Below are 22,977 nucleotides of genomic sequence, written 5' to 3'. Positions count from 1 at the left end.
GGCATGGAGACAAAAAGAAAGAAAGAAGGGGAGCAGGGAGAGAGGAAGAAAAATTTTGGGGAGGGAATGAGGTCTGGAGGAGAGGAAGCATACAGGAGGATGAAAGAAGGGAAGAAATATTGGATGCACAGTCAGAATAAAGTGCAACCAGAGACTCATGAAATCACAAGATATCAAAAGTAGGAAAAATGATTTTATTTTCTATTTAGTGATCAAAATGTGTCTGTTTTGAGAATTTATATCTGCTGTCTATATTTTGCACTATGGCCCCCTTTTACTAAACCACAATAGCAGTTTTTAGCACAGGGAGCCTATGAGCGTCGAGAGAAGCGTGGGGTAATCAGTGCAGCTCCCAGCTCTTGGTGACACACTGATTGAGAACCACCGAATTATGGTGACCAACTATAAAGGTCATAGCTGCTCTATAAAAATAAAATGTGTTCTACATTCTATATACTTCTTATAGTCCATGTGTGTTACTGTAACTCATGCTGCTCCTTTTTTTAAACTTCCTTGTGCTTATACAGGGCATAAAAACTGCTATTAACCTGTACAAGGACAGAGATCTGTGATAAGAAGCCAATACTTTTTTTTGCCATGGAGGTATACAAGTGGCCCACTTACATCATGAGTCAGGCTTTTTGCAATCACTGGTCCTACCATTCCTGGAATTGTGGCAAAAGTATTTGTGATTCCAAGGAGAATTCCTGCATACCTGGAAAACATATTCATAGCAAGTTAAATTATATCGTCAGTCCATATACGGCCTCTTTTACAAAGCCGCGCTAGCGGCTGCCACGCGGCAACAGCCCCGAAGCCCTTTAAATCTCTATGGGCTTCGGTCACAACTGTGGGGAAAAAGCATGACTCCCAAATCCTGCATCGCAGCTAGTAATAAAAAGTAGTGTATTTAAATTTTAATAGATAGTTACTGGGAACTTATGCCTATTTTTAAGTCAGTGTAGATTAAAAGACTGTCACCTTTTTCTTTCAAGACTACAAGAAAGCATTATAGAGGCTTTCACTTAATGATAGTGAAGTTTTTCAGCTTCTTCAAGTCAAGTACCTCCTAAGTTGAACAAATTTCAACTGAACACCTTGAGCTCCGATTATTATAGGTTTTGAAATGAATATTCCAAAAAACTGACATATTTTAATCATGAAATAGCAATCAAAATTACTTTTTCTACTTTTTTAGTCAGGTCACTTTTCTAACTGTGTTGGTCTGGTTTCTGCCAGGTTTGGCCTCCATAGCAAGTTCCCTCTGCCGCGGTCCTGCCCCTCCCTCCTCTGATGTCACGTCCTATTTAGGTCTGGGATGTGACGTCAGAGGAGAGGTGGGACCGCGGCAGTGGGAACATGCTGCGGAGGCCAACGGCAGCTTGCTAAGATCACTACAGCACTGGCGATCCTCTGCAGGCTGTAATTAGTTTTGAAGGCGAGACCGGGAGGCCGGGGGGGAAGTCGGACGATGCTAGATAGAAGGGGGAAGGTACCCAGCGCTGGTGCTTATGCAGCACTTCCCAATTGACTCCCCCTTCACCCCCTAAAGCTTGAGCAGCAACGACAGTGGACTGGCCAAGATGACTGGGAGGGCTGGGCCTGGCTAGGGGTGGGACCAATAGACTACTAGGCTTTTTTTGGGTAAAATTAGAGGGGGAAGAGGCGGAAGGGAGCCACAAAATGCTTTTTTTTTCTTAATTGTTTCCCTAAGGTGATATTGTGAATCACCCTTAATACTTTGTAACTAAGGTGTATCAATCAACTTTTCATGGCCCTCAGAGATGTCACCCAGGGATCAACACGATCATATCCCTCGGCTTTACACACCCAATCGTCATCGGGTCAAAACTAATGTGCAAATAGTGTATAAATTTTAACGTTGCTTTTTCTTTTTCTTTTTTCCTATGTATTAAACTCTTATTACTAATCTTAAAACAATAAATATGACTGTGAGTTTTAAAGTAGATACTTAGCTTCACCGGGATGGTAAATAGCAGTTGGTAAGGGATACATATGCCAACATGTTTCACCCCTAAAAAGGGGGTTTCTTCAGGGCTATTTTTTTTCTTAATGTCAACTTTCTGTCAGTGCCTGAACCAATCACTACAATGGCCTTTTAGAATATAAGCCCTACCGTTAGACATCAGAATAGAACCCTCTCTAGACAAATTCAAATCAAAATGAAAAACATTTCTCTTCAAAGATGCACTTGAGATGAAACTTTGCACGCAGATAATTCAAAACATGCCAGGCAGAAAATGATAAACACTTCCTTAGAAGCAAATCCCATCCTCAACAATGAATTTCCTGTCTAATTACTTCTCTTTCTTCTTCCCCTCTTGAAGTCAGTCAATTTGTACCTTTGCTTAATCTTTTGTAAACCGCAGAGAACTTCATGGTATTGTTGTATATAAGCTGTTATTATTATTATTATCCTATTTTACTCTCCCACCCTTTCCCTTTTTTTTTTTTTGCTATTTTCAATCTCGATGTATTTTTTACCTCCCCGTCTCCTCTTCCCTTCTGTTTCAGTCAGTATTATTTGACACGTAATCCCCTTTACAATTTTACTTAGAATTTTTTTTTTTCAGTTTTGATTTTATTTAACTTTTTAAGCATTTTTCACTATTGTAAACTGTTTAGTTACTCCTTGATAAAAGGTATATCAAGTGATGAATAAATTTGGAAATTTGGAAGCCCTAAAGCGACAGAAATATTTAGTGTATCTGAATGTAACTCACCTTGAGCTATTACTTAAAAAGGTATAAGCTAAAACCAAATCAATAAACAACTAAAGCAATGTGCAATGTTTACCATCTTTGCAGAATACAATCATAAAAGTGAAACCCATGTTAAAGAGTTAGTCAGCACTGTAACAGTCTATGGAGACGTGACTCATTCTACATCCTCCCAGGCGAACACTTACGATGGTGCAATATCCAGGTGGTTTATATTGTATCCAGACATGCAGAACCCTCCAAGTGTTGTTGATATGGTTAGGAAAGTAACTGCCAGCACATAATTACATCCTGTGTATCCAGCTGCTACTAAAAATACAGCAGGCCCAATCATTCCTAAAGGAGAAAAAAAAATATTTTAATCAAATGAGCAAGTTTGCCTAAATCTTGTAATCAGGAGTTTCTTAGAAGCTGTTTTCATGAAGTATTGTATCAATAAAAGTCCCAGTGAAACTTTGCACTGCTCATTACTGCCACCTGTTGAACACCATCAAAAATGCATCTCAGATGGCAATTAAAAGATCAATCAAAGTGATGTACATTTTAGTCTCTCACATTGGAACTGCTACAGCTTCTGTCTCCTGGACTCCATGTAAATCACAACTTATGACAGGCTCAGATAATGCACATCATATATTTTATATAACCCTGTATAAGGTTATATGTTACATGAAAATAAAGACTATAGATATAAGAGGAGGTCCAGGGAAGGGATACAAAAATGGTTGAAAGTCCGCAACGAAACTCGAACCAGAAAAGACTGGTATCATTGCTCTTAAAAGAATTATGGAGAATGAAGAGATTATGATCACCTGGACCATCTGCATTCTGACAGATAAAAAGCTAGATGTGAGAAATTCATACATAATTGTGAAAGAGAAAAAATACTAGAATAGAATGCATCATACAGGTATCACTCTCAGGCGATTACATGTAGAGAGAGAAAAGATCTTTTGAGTACCAAGAAATGCAGTCTAAGACCAACAAAGTGTGACACAAGAATATAGGCATATTTCCCATTATTCTGGGTTCCATAGGCTTGGTTAAAAGGGAATTTCAGGTATACCTCGATAAGTTGCCTATACATATAACATCTTATGAACTCCAGAAGGAAGCATTCTTTGGAACAATGCGAGTACTACAGTAAGTGCTCAGTAAATTTGAGACACTGGCTTCTTAGTATCATGATATGCACTAGAGAATGACATGGGGAAAAATTTGTTCCCGCATCCACCCCATCCCCGTGAGCTTTTCCTCGCCCCTGTGAACTCGATCCCCATCCCCGTAAACCATCTGATCCCATCCACACAAGCCTCAAATAGTTTTATACTGAACTTATTTTATTTTAAAGTATAAAAAGAAACAATATTCTGTATAATTGTCATTTTATAAATCAAAGTTCTGGCTGCCGAACTAGAGAAAGAGATCTTCAGCTGGCAGGGCTTTGTTTATAAATGTTTATCAACACAATATACTACTTTATCCTAAAGCAAAAAAAGAAAAGAAATATAATTTTTTTCTACCTTTGTTGTCTGGTTTCTGCTTTCCTCATCTTCTCATTCAATTCCTTCCATCCACTGTCTGCCTTCTCTCTGCCTTTTCCATATGCTCTGTTACTGTGCCTCTCCCTTCCATCTTCTTCCCTCCACTCCCCCCAAAGTCTGACATCTCTATCTTCTTCTCTTCCCTCCTCAGGTGGTTTTTAGCATCTCTCTCCTCCTTTCCTCCCCAATTCAGCATATGCCTTTTTTTTAACTTTATTCCCTCCTTCCATCCAGTTCCCTCAGTGTCTGTTCCACTCTATCCTACCCACTTTCCTTCAGTGTCTTCTCCCCACTCTCTCTTCCCTATTTCCTTTCAGCGTCTTCTCCCTACTCTCTCTTCCCCATTTCCTTTCAGCGTCTTCTCCCCACTCTCTCTTCCCCATTTCCTTTCAGCGTCTTCTGCCAACTTTCTCTTCCCCATTTCCTTTCAGCGTCTTCTCCCCACTCTCTCTTCCATTTCCCTTCAGCGCCTGTTCCTCTCACCCCTCCTCCACTTCCCTTCAGCACCCTTTGTGCGATTCAGCAGCCCCCTCCCTCCCTCCCGCCCGCTATGGTCCGAGCATCTCTCTCCCTCCCTTCCTTCCCCTTGCTTTTGCTGGTGATTTTTATTTTTCTCAATAAGCAGCTGGAGCCTTGAAGTCGTATGTGGCTACTGGAAACTTCTCCTCTGACGCAACTTCATCTTTCTGGTTGCGTCAGAGGAGAACTTTCCGGCAGCCACATGTGATTTCAAGACTCCGGCTGCTTGTTGAGAGAAAAATAAAAAAAATCACCAGCAAAGGTAAGAGGAAGGGAAGGAGGGAGGTAGATGCCCAGACCGTGATTGGGAAGAAGGGGGCTGCTGGATCATGCGATCGGAGATTTTGTGCGCGTTCTGTCAATTAACTGTGGGGACAAGGCCATTCACCGCTCCACAGGGCGACCAGGTTTTTTCGTTTCTATTTTGGCGGGTTTTCCTGTCATTCTCTATATTGTACCTTTAGTTGGGATTGTGTGCATCACTTTGAACTTGCCCACATAAAATTTCATGCGTCAAGTAGATGAACTACAGTATCAAAATGCGTAGAAATAGCTTCACATACCTATGGAGTTAAATGTTTTGCGAACAACCACTGTTGAGATGTTGAATCGTTCTCTCATGTAGTCGGCAAGCTGACCAGTTAGAATCATACACAACCAACAGCCAAAATATGGCAGCGCCGATAAAAATCCATTCTGTCATAAAACCAAACCAAACACTATTTAATGACAATTGCAAAGTGAATATGGGGAAATAAAGTAAAATCCCAGGAAGATGGAGATTCTATGGGTGGGAGGCACAAAATTCCAGATGCTGTCATCATAATTATTAATAAGATCTGAGATTTAGGGGGTGATAGTCAATTCTGCTCTTACAATAACATATCAAATTCAGAAATAGTCTTGCCTTTGCCAGATTAAAACTGATTACATAGTTAAAAGATCACCTGATTGTGAGGGAGTTGGGGATTCTCCCTCACTAGTGATGTTGTTATATCGGTGGGCAGTAGAGGGTGCTGGCCAATTAGTGGGTAAGCTACAGGGTCCAGAATGCATTGAGCTTTGTAGTTCAGAGCTCAACCCTCATCCAGCAGGTGGCACTGAACTGCATGAACAGGCTACCCTACTGGGTCATGGGGTGGAACCCAGGCAGTAAGAGCTTCATATGCCCAGTCTGGGGTTCATTCTGAGAGGTCCCTGTGAGATGTCCCTAGGAGAGGGTACCTGTGGGAAGGTGAAAGCCTCCATAAAGAGACTTCCCTAAGCAGAGAAGGCTCAGAAGCTGTGGGCTAAGGAGAACCCTGGGGGAAGCTAAGAAGACTGGGAAAGATTACTTGGAAGAGCTGATATGGTGAGTGGTGTTGTTCTTGGCTGGATGAGAAGCCTGCTGAATGTATTGGAAGCTTGAACAGTAAAGGTGCTGGCTAAGGTAAGCCAATTATTATTTGGTTGAGGCTGTGTTATGAAGAGCCTAACACTGCTTTGAAAGGAACAGCTAATTTCTGGTGTGGCTGAGGTAAGCCATGCAGGTTTTGAAATTGCTAAGAGCTGATTAACTGATTAAGCACTGAATGGGAATTGATACTGTCTATAGAACAAAACTGGTACACTGGACTAAGAGATTGATCTTATAGAGTTTTGGTTTCTCTGAGCTTGTGAAGGAACAGACTTAAGTCCTGTACACCAATAAACGTGTTCATTATACCTTCAAGGGTGTCTAGAAGTATCTGTATGCAGGGCAAGATTAATTTGTCGAGGGACCCTAGACACACAACTATACTAGCCCTAGCCCTGGTCTTCCTTCTCTATTTTATGCCTCCGTCTAAATTAAATTCTTTATTACTATTCAGTCCTCAGTTTCCTTCTTTTCACTGTGTCTACTCACAGCTTGTCACTCCTTTTCTTCACCCCTCCACTATCTCACTAACTCTATCTTCTTCCCCCCATGCAGCATATGCCCCCCATCCAGCATGTGGGAAAGCAGCAGCAGTGGTGAGGAGGTGAGGGCCTCTCACCTCTTCACCGCTGCTTCCTCATATGCGACTGAAGCTGATGGCACAAATTCTCCCCACTTCCATCATCTGCCTCCTTCTCTCTCTCTCTCTTCTCCCTACTTCCATTATCTGCCCCTTCTCTTTTTCTCTATCCCAGGCAATTCCATCATGTTATCCTGCCCCCTCAGTGAATTGCCAGGGGTGGAGGGAGAGAGAGAAGGGGGGGCAGATGATGGAAGTGGGGAGAACTTGTGCCGTCAGCATCAGGCACATGTTGGAAAGCAGCAGCAGCAGTGGTGAGGGGCTAGAGGCTATCTTCCTCTCATTCATCTCCTTGCCACCCCTGTCCCTTGGTCTTTCCCACGATTTCCACAATTTCCAGCATATCCCTTCTCTCCATTCTTGTAGCCCAGAATCTCCTCTCCGTCTCTGCTGGTCTGACATCTCCCTGTCCTTTTTCCTTCACTATCTTCCTATCCCATCTCTCTTCCCTCCCCCCATAATCAATTATTTCACCACCTCTCTTTTCCCTCCCCTTCAGGGTCCACGATTGCTTCAACTCTCTTTCCTGCTGTTCTCTCCCCCTGTCACCCTATGATCCAGTCCCCCTCCCGCCCTTGTCCAACATTTCCCCTTCTCTCCCTCCCTATCATTCCCTGCTGCAACATACCATATTTCTTGTTCTCCCCGACTGCTCTTCCATCTAGCATCTTCCCATCCCAAGGCCTGCCGGCTTCGACTTATTTACTGCTTTCTCTCCTGCCACTGCCGAAAGACTCATTTACTGCTCTCTCTCTCTCCTGTTGGGCCCCCCCTCGATCGGCAACACTCTCGCTCTCGCTGCCAAAGCCTGTAAACAAATTTAACACATGCCACAGGGCTCAAACAGTGTGCGTGCCGCTGATGGCTTCCCTCCTCCACCTCATGACGTATCTTCCCATTTTGTTTATGGAGGAGGAGGAGGAAATCCAGCAGCTTCATGCGCACTGTTAGAGCCTCACTGCGTGTGTTAAATTTGTTTGCAGGCTTCAGCAGCGGTGGGCAAGAGAGAGAGCAGTCGCAGGCCCAATGTTGCCGATCGAGGGGGGGCCCTGTGTTGCCGATCGGGGGGGGGGGGGGTCCTGTGTTGATGATTGGGGGGGGGGCCGTGTTGACAATCAAGGGGGGGAGCCAGTGTTGATGATCAATGCTGGGAGGGGGCCCGTCGCTGTTTAAAAATTTTTTTTTTTCAGTGTTCTCCTTCAAAAGGCCCTCCTGACCATTTTGTGCCCTAGTCAAGTGCCTACTGGTTAATCCGGCCCTGTCTGTATGACTACAGACAGGGTTGTTAGAAAACCTGGCATGGAGCGCTGCAGGTCCTGGCAATGTGATGGAAAAATGACCGCTCGGCTTTTCACACTGATCTATTACAATCTGAGGTTGGTAGTGCAAAGTAAAATAATTCTGTGCTTGGACTATTGTAACAGCCTACTGATAGACACACAAAAATGCTACATAAATGCACTGCAGAAATACAAACAGATCTGTGATGCACTTATCTTAAACCTAACATATGCCAGTTAATAAATTCAATATAAAACACTTTTTTCTATCTTTGTTATCTGGACATTTTGTTTTTCTAACATGTTTGTCCTAGTTTTTCTTTTCTGCTTGTCTGTCTCCTGCCAATTATTTCCAGTGGCTGCTGTACATTTGTCTTTTCTTTTCACTCCTGTCCTTTCATTCCCCCACTACTTCTGTCTTTGGTATATTGATCTTTCCCTTTTAGCTCTTTACTCCCTTTTTAATTTTTCTACCTCTGTCCACTGAGATTTCACCCTTTTGGGGATGGTATGGATGAAACTCATGATTACCAGGATTTGAAGACTGGGGGCTCTAGGAGGCTCTAGGCTCAAGGGATGAAGTGAATCAAACACCTTACACTGGTCATTCTACTCAATCCTGCCTCCTCCTTCTCCTTATTCTTCCTCTTCCATTAATGCTGTTTTGGTGTAAGATATAAGAAAATGTTTGAGGTTGTGTCCTTGTCCTCAGCAGCTTGTTTAAGACCATTCTTTCTGCCAAAATAGGTTTGAATCTTGTGCATTATTCATGCTTTGGTGGCATTAAAATGTTTTATCATATTCTTCCTGTCATTTCTTCCTTTAAAGTATAGATATTTAAGTCATGGCTTTCAAAGTTGATATAAAGAGATTAGGTTCTTAGTTGAATTTTTATTTAGTTACTCATAAGGATAAAAACAATCAATATAAATGAATCTAACTTATGCTGTTCCTCAAATGTAGTATATACTGTATTATTCAACGCAGAAAATGAGAAGGTGGTAAATAGGATAAGCAGGAAACATTCTAAAGACAAAAATCAACTCACATGAACCACATTAGAAATCACAAAAGAAATAAAAGGTTACACCTCCGAGACAGCATTTTGCAGCGCCAGAGCACTAAGAGTAAAGTTTAAAGCAATCTTGAAACACATGAACTTTGATATTAGGTCGATGAAACATTTTGACACAAACAAGATGGGTTGTAGCAGAGATCTGGGTTTTCTATCACATTACAACCTACAATTTCTTCATGTTTCCCATCCCATCTCCTTTCCCTTTATGTTCAAATCTATTTTATTAAGCAGAAGGAAATACAACAGCAAGAATAACTATGGTTTACATTTTCATCAAACAACCGCGGAGGGCTGGACTCTTATGCCCTCCCCGGACCCACCTCACCCCCACCCCACAGCAAAGAAGCCCCAACTCCCCGCCCTCCCGTCCCATCCCCCCACAGATACAGAAACTCAGAGGCAGGGATCAGCAAAGACACTGAGAAGCACAGAATCAAAGGTCAAGTCTATTCAAAACACGGCTACGACTCTCAGGAGTCAAAATGTTCAAATACGGAGTCCAAGTGTGAACAAAGTCTCTGCTCCGGTGTCAAGAAGAACAGGCCAAACGGGCCTCCCAACCCAGCAGTTCATGAAGGCGATTCCTCCAATACCAAAAAGAAGGTGGTTCAGAAGAAAGCCAGCAACACAAGATACATTTCTTCCCCAAGATAAAACATTTACTAAGAAATAATTTTTCATAAGAAGTGTACATATTCAAGAAAGAGAAATGGGCAAACAGCATAGACTGCACGGAGACTGGCACAACAAGCCCTGTAAAAAGGAGGCCATGTCCGTCCAGAAGGTCTGAATCCCCTCACAACTCCAAATACCATGAAAGTAAGAATTTACCTCCACCGAACAGCGGATGCATAATTGAGTATCAATACAACCCATATGGTACGCCTGACTCTGGGAAGCACAGGCCCTCAGGACAGTGCGAAAGTGACATTCACGTAATTCAGCACTATGTACCAAGCCCGCAGTTCGATTCAGGGTTTTTAACATAAAATTGTCCCCCAAGTCCTTACCCAAGTCCCGTCGCCATGCCTCCAAAATACCAGGGAAAACCCTAGGCAGGCAAAGAGCCAGTATCAGGATCTGCAGCCAAAAAAGTACAGAGCTGGGTCCCAAAATCCCCTTGCAAGGAAGTCCCCTGGAGGGAAGCCACATAGTGACTGAGTTGACAATAAGCAAATGGAAGGCCAATCTCAGGGACCCCCCTCCCCGCCAACTTAGCATATGATAAGAGAGACCCATCATCCCGCAGAACATGCCGCAACTGTTCCACCCCCCGCGCCCTCCAACGACCGAACACAGAAGGTCCAACCCCCGGAAGGAAAGCTAAATTCCCCGCCAACGGTAGAAATATACTAGTATGAGAGTCCTGATTCCACAACCGAAGGATTTGATGCCACACTGTCCACAAGGACCGAAACAAAATACTACGCTTACAGGGTCGCGGCAGTGTAGACAACGGGGCATGGAGGAGATACAAGAGATGAAGAGGGTAGAAATGATCCCGCTCCAGGGAAAGATCCGTATAAAAAGAGGTACCCAACACCCAATCACTAATATGACGAAGCAAACAGGCCTGGTTATAAACCCTGATGTCAGGCACCCCCAAACCACCCCCATAGGCAGGCCCCACCAACAAGGACCATTTCAGTTTAGGTCTACGTCCACCCCAACAAAACCGGATCAATAGGGAGGTGAGGGAACGAATATCCTTCTGCAAAAAAGAAAGGGGTAGAGTCTGAAGAACGTAAAGCCACCTCGGGAAAACAACCATACGAAATAAATGAATTCTTCCCAACAGAGACAGCGGCAACGCCTGCCATTTGGCTAGCAACAGTTTAGTCTCTGCCAGGAGTTTATCTATGTTAAGACGATACAGTTGGGCCACATCCATAGTCAGCCTGATCCCCAGATATCTAAAAAAAGAGTCAGCCCAGCGCAGCGGGAAACTATCCCCCCAAAACCGCTGAAGATGAACCGAGGAAGCCAGCGCCTCAGATTTCGCAAAATTCAAGGCGAAGCCAGAGAAATCTCCATATTCCCGAAGACTTTCCAACAATACTGGCAAGGATCGCTGCGGGTCCGTTAAAAAGACCAAGAGATCATCCGCGAACGCCGCCAGTTTAAAATGGGAATCTCCCAGGACCAATCCCCGAATATCCGCATATCCGCATTTGCCTGAAGTTCCCGAAGTAGAGGATCTAAAGAAAGCACAAAGAGGAGCGGCGACAAGGGGCAGCCCTGGCGAGTCCCTCGGCCGATAGGAAAAAAACTTGAGCAAGACCCATTAACTAAAATCCGCGCCTCAGGATCACTATACAGTGCCTGGATTGCACCAAAAAAGAAGGGGCCCAAACCGTACGTCCTCAGCACCGCAAAAAGGAAACCCCACCGCACCTTATCAAACGCCTTCTCGGCATCAAAACTAATGAGCAAGGCGGGGCTACCGTCCTGTCCCACCCGTTCCAACGCCAACAAGATGTGCCGGATATTCTTAGCTACCGGCCTATCCCGCACAAACCCCACCTGAGAGTCTGAGATCACCGATGGCAAAACACGCGCCAGGCGGTTAGCCAAAAGTTTAGCCAAAAGCTTCGCCTCATAATTCAACAACGAGATAGGACGGTACGATTCAGGCAAGAGAGGGTCCTTACCAGGCTTCGGGAGAACTATAATAGACGCTAGATTTACGTAGCGAGGAAGAAAGCCCTTAGCAACACTCAAATTATAAACCTCAGCCAGCACTGGCGCTACGTCCGTCACCAACAACTTATATAACTCACTCCGAAACCCATCCGGGCCCGGCGCCTTGCCCAACGGACTGACCCCTATCGCCCCTTCCACCTCCTCCGTGGTGATAGGAAGATCCAAAACGGCAGCATCCCGCTGAAATAAACAAGGCAAATCGAGACTGTCTAGATAAAGGTGCCCATCCATAAGCTCGGGGCCTTGATCTGTATACACCTCAGCAAAAAACTCCTGAAATAATTCACATATCTCCTCCGGCCGATGATGCAGCACCCCAGAGGAGCCCCGAAGAGTCGTTATGCTCTCAGGTCCACCCCTCGGATGTGCCAGGCGGGCCAACAATCGACTACTCTTATTCGCAAACCGAAATAAAGAAAACTTAAAGTACTCCCTCGTCCGCAAAGCCCGAAGATGCAACAATTCATTCAGTTCCTATTGGACCTCTAAAAGCTGCGCCCGAAGCTGGAAGGAGGGCGCCCTGCCATACTGGCGTCTCAACACAGTCGCCTTCCGCTCCAAGGCCAGAATCTGCCTATACTTCAGCTTCGATTCCCTGGCCACATAAGAAATGACATCCCCCCGTAAGACAGCCTTAGCCGTCTCCCAGTAAAGAATGGGATCATCACGATGCTGCCGATTATTAACTTGAAAATCACGCCAGCGCTGTATCAAAAACTCGTGAAAACGGGTATCCCTATACAGGTAGCAGGGAAATCGCCAGGACCCTCTATTTATCCGAGAGTCTCCCCAGGTCCACCGCAATCCCACCCAAGCGTGATCAGATATTTCAATGGGGCCCTTATCAACCCCTACTACCCGGGGAAGCAGCGCGCGAGAAATGAGGATAAAATCAATTCAGGAGAGCGTCCTGTGCGCCCTGGATAAGTGGGAGTAATCCCTCTCCAACGGGTGTAACACCCGCCACACATCCAGCAACCCCAGGGTGGATTCCAAAAGTTGACCACCCGTATAAAGTTTGGAGGACTCTCTACCCAACGAAGCAGAGTGATCCAATTTTGGATCCGATACCTCATTAAAGTCCCCGCCCACCAGCATCGGAACATCTCCAAACTGCAAGAGTTGATTGCGAAGCCCCCTAAAGAACCTGGCCGAAGGATTGTTAGGAGCGTAAACATTGCAGAGCAAAAGTGGCCGATTATCCAGTAGCACTAAAGCAACTATGTAACGCCCACTAGGGTCGCGGAGCACTTTCTGAGTGTGCATGCGAAGACCCTTTCGGATCAAAATAATAACACCTCCCTTTCCCCCCACGGCGGGCGCCTCCAAATAGGAGCCCACCCACCAGGTACAGAGCTTGGCATGTTCCACTGAGGATAGACGGGTCTCCTGTAAAAAGGCAATAGAGGATTTAGAACGATTCAAACGCTGCAATATTTTGGAGCGCTTAATGGGGGAGTGAATCCCCCCAACATTCCAAGAAGTTAAAGTGTATTCCAGAGCAATACACTCAATAGCCTAATCTCACAAAAAGAAAGAACCAGTACAGTACCAGAGAAGCGTCCCAGCCACCACTCCCCCGGCTTCTCATCACCTCTGGCCCCGAGAATCAAGCCATACCCCTGCCACCAATTCAATCCCCTAGCACAGAACCCCTTAACCCCCCCCCAAATTCCCCAAAAAGCCCCACCACAGAAACCCTGAAACCCTTCGAACCCCCCAACCCCTCCCTCCCCACCCCTCGAGCCCCTCCCCACAACCGCCCCTCACCCAATCTACACCCAAGACACCCCAATAAGGGCATCACTTCCAGGAAACCAGTTACACCTCCCACGGGAATAATGACCATTACCCCCCGACCCACAAACCCCAAAGTTCAGAGAATAATAAAAGCAGCCTCCATCAACCAAACCCCCCAGGACACTCAACCCCCCCTCCCCCTCCACGAACACCACAGCCACACCACCCACCTGCAAACACCCTCTCCAAGCCAAATCCCCAATGCTCACAGAACCAGAAGGGCCAAGCACAGACCCTAACTAACAAAGAACAGGCAGGTCAACCCCCCCCTTCCTCACACCCACCAACCAGGCAGTCCTGCAAGAAAACATAGAAACCCAACTCTAAAGGAGAGGAAAGAGACCCCCAGTCCCAACTCAAACCACAGATCCGGCCCCAGATATGGGTCTCCTCAGTCCACAGCCGCTCCCTGCGGTGGTTCTTCAGGCAACATCTCCGCCACAAAACGCTGCGCGGCCTCCAAGGTGTCGAAATGATGAGCTCTACCCAGATGTGTCAACCTCAAGCGAGCCGGATACTGCAGAGAAAAAGCAATGTGGCGCTGGATGAGACGGGTGCATAACGGTGAAAACCTGCGTCGTGCCTGAGAGACCTCCGCTGAGTAGTCCTGGAAGCAAAGTATGGGCTTGTTGTCATACAAGAGCTTCTTGCCCTGCCGCAACGCACGCAGGACCTCCATCTTATGATGATAATTCAGGATACGGCAAATGACCACTCGAGGTCTGTCAGCATTCTCTCTCCGCTGCCCCAAGCGATGCGCCCTCTCCACCCGCAAAGGGCCCGAGGAAGATGATAGAGACAAAGACTCCGGCAACCAGCGTTCCAACAGCGCCCCCAACTCCACGTCCCGCACTGATTCAGGCAGGCCAACAAACCGAAGGTTATTCCGGCGGGACCTATTTTCCAAATCATCCACCTTGGCGCGCAGCGCAGCCAACTCTGAAGTGTGGGCGGACTGCTCCTGAGCAAGCTGCCTGACGTGATCCTCCGCAGCATTCACCCTCTGCTGAGTCTCCTTGACCTCCGACGTGAGGGAAGCAAAACGCTGGTCCAGCGTGTCCAGTTTATCAAGGATGCGCTGCAGTTTGTCCCCCAGAGAGCTCTCGAGGGCCGCTTGAACCTCCGCCGTAACTGTGGACACCCAGGATGAATGCGGAGCCTCCGGCGATGGGGGCGCCACGGGGTCCGCCAACTTGGCCTCTGGCAGCTTACTCCGCTCCTGATCCTTCCGGACCGTCTTGGTCGCCATGGCGATCCTACTCTGGCTCCCCGATTTTACCGTGCCACTAGGAAGCTCCCCAACACAGGGAGAGGACCGCTCCCGGAATCCGGCCTGCAGGGGAAGAGCCACACCTCGCTCCGGGGTCAGAGTCTCCGCCACCTGCCCTCCACTGCACCACGTGGCCCCCGGGAGACCCGAGATCCAAACAGCAGGGCTGCAAGGAGAACGGCTGAAGAGTCGTGCAGCGCCCCAAGTCAACTCCCCAGCACGGGGAGACGACCGCACCCGAAGGCGGACCTGCAGGGGAAGAGCCGCGCCGTCCCAGCAGAGTAGACTCGCGGCTGCACGCTACCCGCGGCGCCACGTGGCCGCAGGCCGTCTCGACAAAGGAAGGCAGAGGCGCGGAGGAAGTTTTTCTTAGCGGCTCTGCTTCTTCAGCAACCTCCCCAGTGCCGGCGACGACCCGAATCAGGGGGAAAATTGCAGTTTAAATGCCGCGCCGAGGTTAGGTGAAGCGGAGCTGTAGCAACTCACTGTCTACAGCTCCATGTTTCCGCCGGAAGTCCCTTTCCCTTTAATGCGTTAAAAGTTTCACTTACATATATATATATATTTTAATCTTTATTAAATTTTCAAACTACAATTATGCATGCAAATAATTCATGTACATCTTAATATTACAAGAAAAGCACAATAAACTTACAGATATTATTAATAAGCAATTATTTTCCCCCACCCTCCCAACTACTAATCAAAAAAATAAATACCCACAAGAACTTACCTGAAAAAATCCCCGAATCAATTCCAATGCAAACCCCTCCCACCCTGGATGTGTATGTTTAAAGGTCAGTAAAATAAAGTTAGTTATCATTCCTTACAAAATTTAGCCAATGGCTCCCAAACATCCAGAAATTTCCTGCAACTTCCCTGCTTTATAGCCATCAGACGTTCCATTTTAAGAGTATAACAAAGAGATTCACTTACATATTCTGATATTGCCCTCTTTTGCTTATGCCTGACCTGGGGATAAAAGTTCTGGCATAGCCAAAAATGTATTAAGGCAGTCTCTACTTATTTCCTTAGAAGGAAAATAAAATCCATTTTAGGGACGGTGTCAATGTAAAATACACTAGATGGGAATAGCTTTGTTAGGAAGACAACAAAGCATGCAAGCTGGTGATGGAATTAGAAAAAGTACCCAAAAGAGACTGTCTGTAGTTATACAAGTATCCACAATTTTCAGCATTCCTCAGTGATCTATATTGTGAGTTTTCTCATCTCTTTGCTACTTTTTTTAAAAAAATCACAATTTATTCTCTCCTCTCCTGAAAAATGAACCAAAAAAACCTTGTTTTCCTCTGCTAGCTGACAACTAACAGGAAGCCTCTTCTGCGATTGACCCCCTCAGTGTGGCTCATGAGCAAAGAGACTATTACTGTTACTTTTTTGCAGTTCAAGTGCTCTAGCACTAGCATAGAAACAAAGAAAAATGACCATATGGCCTATCTAGTCTGCCTAACCATACCATCTACTCTCCCCTCCTCTCCCTTACCGAGCTTTCTAGAATTCAGATATACTTTTTGTCTCCACCACCTCCATCGTTAGGCCGTTCTAAGCATTCGCCACCCTTTCTGAGGTTACTTCTGAAACCATCCCCTTTCACCTTCATCCTAAACCCCCTCATTCCAGAGTTTATTTTCCATTGAAAGAGACTCGTATCATGTGCATTTATGCCAGGGAGGCATTTCAATGTCTCTATTATATCTCCCCTCTCCTGCCTTTCCTCCAAACTATAGCCTCTTGTAGTATCTGGTTACTTTTCATTTTAGATTGCAGCAATCTTATACTTGTGCTGTGAAATGCAATTCAATTAAAAAGCAATTCTTTTACTTCTTACCTTAATATTCAAATGATTCTAGCATTGTTGCAGAACCACTTCTTAATGCTATCGATATAAACAAATGAATTTAAAAGAAGTAATTTGATTTTCTTGCACTTACCTCTTGTGCATCAAATTGCAGGATATCTTTCATATAAGTGGGTAACAGTGTAAGCAGCGTGTAGAAAGTCCAGTTGTAAGAAAAATGTGCTACAATAATAGCCCAAAGGGGCATGGACTTGATCAAGGCTCCACAAGGCACAGATTTCTCCGACGTCAGCTTAAAAACAAATGCCAGAAAATACCGTCTTAATGAATGGATAAACATCATGAATATCCATTACAGGGCTGGGAAAACCTGTATGTGGTTAAAATACCATCAAAATGTACCAGTTCAGCTCATCAGAAACATCTCACTACTCTTAAGAGCTGCTCTTGTGGATTAACAGAATTACTATAAAGCACTGTGAGTATGGGGGGCCTTTCACACAAGCTGCCTTTTTACGTGATACAAGACAATTGCTTAAAGGGACACAGGTTGAAGGCAGAAGAAACTCACAAAATCCAAATATTTCTATTGTAAATTTATAATTTTTAATACGGGGTCCTCAGTGTGAAGAAGCAAGTTCCAAAGAGCAGATGACAAAGCACCTGCTCAACTGCTTAAAGCCGAAAGCAGAAACTCTCTAGGTCCTGCCGCACACCATCAAAGGTACCCCGAGAGTGTGCTAATCTGTGTATTTAACAATGCAATAAGTGATAAAGTAAGCTAAACACTACAAAAACAATGAAACGGAGTTTCTCTGCCTTCAACCTGTGAACCAATGGAAAAAAGTAACAATCGGCGGGAAAAATTTGTTCAACAGGCAGTAAACTGTTACTTAACTGGAAACGCTGATATCGCTGCCCCGTTAGTCAAAACAATGTATTCCACCTCAGGCAGTGAGTTGGTGAATCAATGTTCAAGCAGATATCCATGCAAAACTCCAACCAAGCCCGGTTTCAAGGCCTTTTTAAATGAGGCTTTAGGGAGCCAGTCTGAAAAATGATGTGATTGTGAGAAGCTTGATTGATGCGGCAGGCCTGTATGGTGGTGAATCTCCCGAAGCAGGTCTGGAGACCGAAATGCTAAGAGGGTCAGCGTGGGTGCTGTACCCTCAGCGTCCGGAGTGAAAACTAAATGGCGCTGGAGTCCTAATGGACAAATAAGTAGCGCCTCACACGTTGTGGAAGTTTACCGAGAAGTTTTTCAAAGCCATTATGGAGGTTGTTAATGTGACAATATTCTAGTACATAATTTTTTCAGAAGGACATTACAAGAAAAGTACACTTTAGGAAGGGACGGGGTGGGGTGGGGGGGGGGGGGGGGAAACAAATGGTTATAAGACCTGGATTGTTGAAGTGGGCACTGGAATAGCTGTGTGCTATAAGAGGCTCCATGATCCTTTTCCAGTTATGAGTCTGTTTCTCCTCCTTTTGGGTAATGTGCAGTATGTTAATTTATGATATAGCTTTTTGGACTGGTGAAGAAGTATCTTTTACAAAATCTTTTTTTGAAAACAAACAAAAAAAATCTATTTTTATATTATATATATTCTTATATTGCAATTGAAGTGGCCTGAGGGCCTTGGTTGAAGATTTAAAGCGATTGGCACTACCTTGTTTTCTACTATACATGCCTTTTTAAGTGAACACATGGCACTTCAAAAGTATCCAACCACCAGTGTGGAGGGAAGGTTGTACAATGTTATGCAGATCTAATTGAAGTGCTTAATTATTGTTGAAAACCATTAAGGCCCGGATTCTGTATAGGACGCCGGTCTGGGAGTCCTATACAGAATCGGGCCTACACCTGTCCAAAGTTAACCCGATTCTGTAACCGACATCCATGTTGCAGACGCCGGTTACAGAATCGGGTTTAACATGCTCAACCCCCTGCCCGCCCTCCCCAACGAACCCCCCCACACCGGAACCCCCATTAGACTTACTTTCTCCCGCTATAGGAGGGGCCTTAGGCACTTGGGCCAATCAGGCCCTAGGATCCTGTGGGTTGGGCAGGGGAGGGGCGGGCCCGCCTCATTTGGACGGAGGCGGGCCTGCTGGCCGAACGTGCAAGGAGTCGTCCAGTCCAACTTGAGAAAATAAGTCTAAGGGGGGGTTCCGGTGTGGGGGGGTTTGTTGGAGGGGGGTCCGGCAGGAGGGGTTGGGCACCCTCCTGCTGGTGATCTTTGGGGGAGCGGTTGGGGGGGCCGGCAGGAGGGGTTGGTCACCCTCCTGCCGCGATTGTCGGGAGGGCCGTTGGGGGGGGTCAGCAGGAGGGGTTGGGCACCCTCCTGCTGCAATCGCTGGGAGGAGGGGAGATTTGTGGCCGCAGCCGCGACCACTATACTAATCACGGCAGGGAGATCCTTGCCACGATTAGGTATAGCGGCCGCGTCTACTTACCATGTAGGCCAGCATTTTGCTAGCCTACATTGTAAGCGTCTCCCACTCTGCTAGGGAGACACATAGGGCCACCTAGGTTCACTTAAGGCTACCGCCTAGCCTTATGCGAGTTTAGGCGGGCTTGCGGGCCTCTCTAGGCTCCCTGTTGCGCCTTCAATATAGGCGACCTGCCTGGGAAGCATTTTTTTTTTTTTTTAAAGTGCCTCCCGATTGGCTGATTAGACAGCTGTAGGACGCCTACAGCTGCCTACAATCGGGAGCACTTTGCAAAATCAGGGCCTAAATGCTTAAACAGGAGGAAAAAAGACCTCAGACACCCCACTCTGCAACGATTAGAGGACTATGCCTCTTTACAACTCAAGGGGATGGCTTCAATCATAGGTCAAAAAAACCTCCTTTCTCAGGATCCTACTGCTGGTAAACCCATTTGGGCACAATACAAAAAAATAAGAGTCAAATGACTTATCTGCAAATACATTTTTCTTTCTTTTTCTTTTCTATTTAAATGAAGTTCTTTTCATAATTTGAATTGAGTTATATTGTAAACCGCTTTGATCCTTTTTGGTCGTAAATGCAGTATATAAAGATTTTAATAAACATAAACAGATTCCTATGGGACCTGTTTCACAGGTAGCTACATCAAGGGATCCTCACATGATAAAGACTGCTGCATTGTGACTTAATATCTGAATGTGCCAGGAGGTCAACATACAAAAAAAACAAAGCAGAGCCTAAATCTGACTCGTGTTGTTATAATTACATAAAGTAAACAGCAAAATGTGGCTTTCACAGATCTTTCTTCCCTGACCCTGCTTTCATAAATGACACGTACACAACATATTGGGAGCTTCTCGGTATATGAGGCAAGCAAGTCACAGTGCCATGGGATCATTATAGCCAAATTATCAAGGTGTACTTGGAAAGTGGCCTTTACAGCTGGATCTGTGACACCCAGCATGATAGAAAATATTCCTCTAACCTTCTACCACATTTTCTTGGTCTTCTCTCACTCTCTACTCGATGTACAGGACAATTACTTAACAATGACATTTAAGAACATAAAAACATACTTGGGACTTGGGGTTGGCCACTGTTGGAAACAGAATACTGGGCTTGACTGACCTTCAGTCTGTCCCAGTTGGCAATTCTTAAGAGCTAGAGAAAAGAAAACAGTGGGACGGGAGTGGGATTGTATCCTGTTGGAACTCTTAAGAGCTTCCATACTGGGACAGACCAAAGGTCCATCGATCCCAGTATCCTTTCTAACAGTGGCCAGTCCAGGACACAAGTATCCAGCAGGATTCCAAAAGGTAGCTAGATTCTACTAACTTTCCCCTAGTTACATTCCCCAGGTCCACTATAAATAGTCTACTGACTCTTTCTCCAGGAACTTGGCCAAACTCTTTTCAAACTCACCTACGCTAGCTGCTTTTACCAAATCCTCTGTCAACAAGTTCCAAAGCTTAACTATGTGCTGAGTGAAAAAATATTTCCTATTTAATGTACTATTTTGTATCCTCATGGCACATCCCTTAGCCTTTATATTGTGGAAAGAGTAAAGTTCAAGTTTATTAGGTTTTTATATACTGCTTATCAAGGTTAGCTAAGCAGTTTTACAATCAGGTACTCAAGCATTTTCCCTATCTGTCCCGGTGGGCTCACCATCTAGTACCTGGGGCTATGGAAGGACTGAGTGACTTTGCCCAGGGTCACAAGGAGAAGCGCGGGGTTTGAACCCATAACCCCAGGGTGTTGAGGCTGTAGCTCCATCCACTGCGCCACATATGCCTCCTCAATCGGCATTTATCCAGTCTATTCAGGATTTTATCATAGAATCCCTCAGCAATCTTCTTCAAGCTGATGAGCCTTATACCTCTTTAGCCTTCCTCATAACCAGAACTGCATGAATGATCAAACGACAGTGGAGATGCACAATGATGATGGTATGCTAATTCTATTCCAAATCAACAAGTTTTTTTGTGTGATGGCTATGCAGCCTGCCTCATGAGTCTTATTTATTTAAATTTATTTAAAAAATTATATACCACATAAAACTATGCGGTTCACATATTCGTTACAAAATGCTTGAGAACCTGAATAAATTAAGGTAAACTGTTCTGAGCTCCCTTAGGAGAACGGTATAGAAAATTGAATAAATAAATATACCGATCGCCCTTTAATTGCATAAATATGAACAAACAATAGACAAAAATCTTATCAATAAAACTGTAAAAAGTTAAAACCCAGATATTCATTGCCACTATATCTTACATGAAGAATAAAAGTAGGTGTACTTTATAAAAAAGCATTATCAAAGAGCTGCGTTTTCAAAAATTTTCTTAAAATTGATCTTTCCAACACAAAAATGCAGTATGCCTGGCAAAGCATTCCAAAGTTTGACACCCGCTACCGACATCATTGATGCTCCAATTTTAACATCCTCCCCTCTAAAGTCAATTTCATACTGTTGTCAGACTCATGAGTGTAGACGTTTCATTGGTCATTTTCATCAGCATTCTATTGAGGCTTTTTCATATTTGATAAGCTACACCACGCACGAGATAGTACAATATTAATAAGGCTGCTGAGGCAGGCCGCATAGGCCGAAATATATGTGTGCCGAGCCATCGCACAAAAACTTGTTGATGTGGAATAAAATTAGCACACCAACACTATTGTGGATCTCCACTGTCGTTTGTTCATTCCTGGTTGAACTGTGGAGATTTTTTTTCCTGGTTTTCCTTTCAACCAGAACTGCACACCATACTCAAGGTGTGGTCACATCATGGAGCAATACAGAGGACCCTAGATTTGGAATAAATTGGAAGCAGAGTAAAAGGAAATAATTTGTGGTCCTTTGGGAAGCATTAAAATTGAGCAGAGTTCCTAAAATATTTTTTATTTATTTATTCATTCATTTTTCTACACCGTTCTCCCAGGAGAGTTCAGAACGGTTTACGTGAATTTATTCAGGTACTCAAGCATTTTCCCCTGTCTGTCCTGGTGGGCTCACAATCTATCTAATGTACCTGGGGTAATGGGGGGGGATTAAGTAACTTGCCCAGTGTCACAAGGAGTAGCATGGAGTTTGAACCCACAGCCTTAGGGTATTAGCTTTAACCACTGCACCACTCTAGAAATCAAAATGTAGTAAAAGTGAGCCAAGTATAGGACAATTAAGCCATTGTGACATCACTGATGAGGTTGGCTCTTAGGCATTGGTGGAATGAGGCATTACGATGTCACAATACCAGCTCTGGTTATTAGAGGCTGAAGCTTTCCACACTATTTATTTCTTCAATTTTCTATACTGTTCTCCCAGGGGCGCTCAGAATGGTTTACATGAATTTATTCTGGTACTCAAGCATTTTTCCCAGTCTGTCCCGGTGGGCTCACCATCTAATGTACCTGGGGCAATGGGGGGATTAAGTAACTTGCCCAGTGTCACAAGGAGCAGTGTGGGTTTGAACCCACAATCCCAGGGTGCTGAGGCTCTAGCTTTAACCACTGTGCCACACTCTCCCAGTGTCATTTTAGATACAAAACTTTCATTCAGTTCTCAGGTTTCCTCTGTTGCCAGATCCTGCTTTATTTTTTCATTATCCACCCATCCATTCATTGCATCCATACCATGATAATACATCTTGTGCCATGCTTTTTTACTCCCTTGTGTCATGCAAACTGGATTACTGCAACATTTATTCCGGTCTTTCTTCCCTTTTGAAACAAA

General features: G+C 44.9%; 1 protein-coding gene across 1 annotated transcript in view; it reads right to left on the bottom strand.

Moving 5' to 3' along the window:
- Positions 1 to 22,977, bottom strand: part of SLC17A5 (solute carrier family 17 member 5) — an 87,591-nt gene that overhangs the window by 4,793 nt on the left and 59,821 nt on the right. Inside the window, exons 7-10 of the mRNA XM_033938163.1 lie at positions 16,924 to 17,082; positions 5,368 to 5,500; positions 2,930 to 3,077; positions 625 to 715 (exon numbers count right to left, since the gene is read on the bottom strand). Coding sequence (XP_033794054.1) covers positions 625 to 715; positions 2,930 to 3,077; positions 5,368 to 5,500; positions 16,924 to 17,082 — 531 coding nt within the window. The remainder of the gene's footprint in view (positions 1 to 624; positions 716 to 2,929; positions 3,078 to 5,367; positions 5,501 to 16,923; positions 17,083 to 22,977) is intronic.

The sequence above is a fragment of the Geotrypetes seraphini genome, chromosome 3, assembly GCF_902459505.1.
Source record: "Geotrypetes seraphini chromosome 3, aGeoSer1.1, whole genome shotgun sequence".
Lineage (NCBI taxonomy): Eukaryota > Metazoa > Chordata > Amphibia > Gymnophiona > Dermophiidae > Geotrypetes > Geotrypetes seraphini.
The sequence above is the reverse complement of the archived record's forward strand: the minus strand, read 5'-3'. Positions and strand labels throughout refer to the sequence as shown.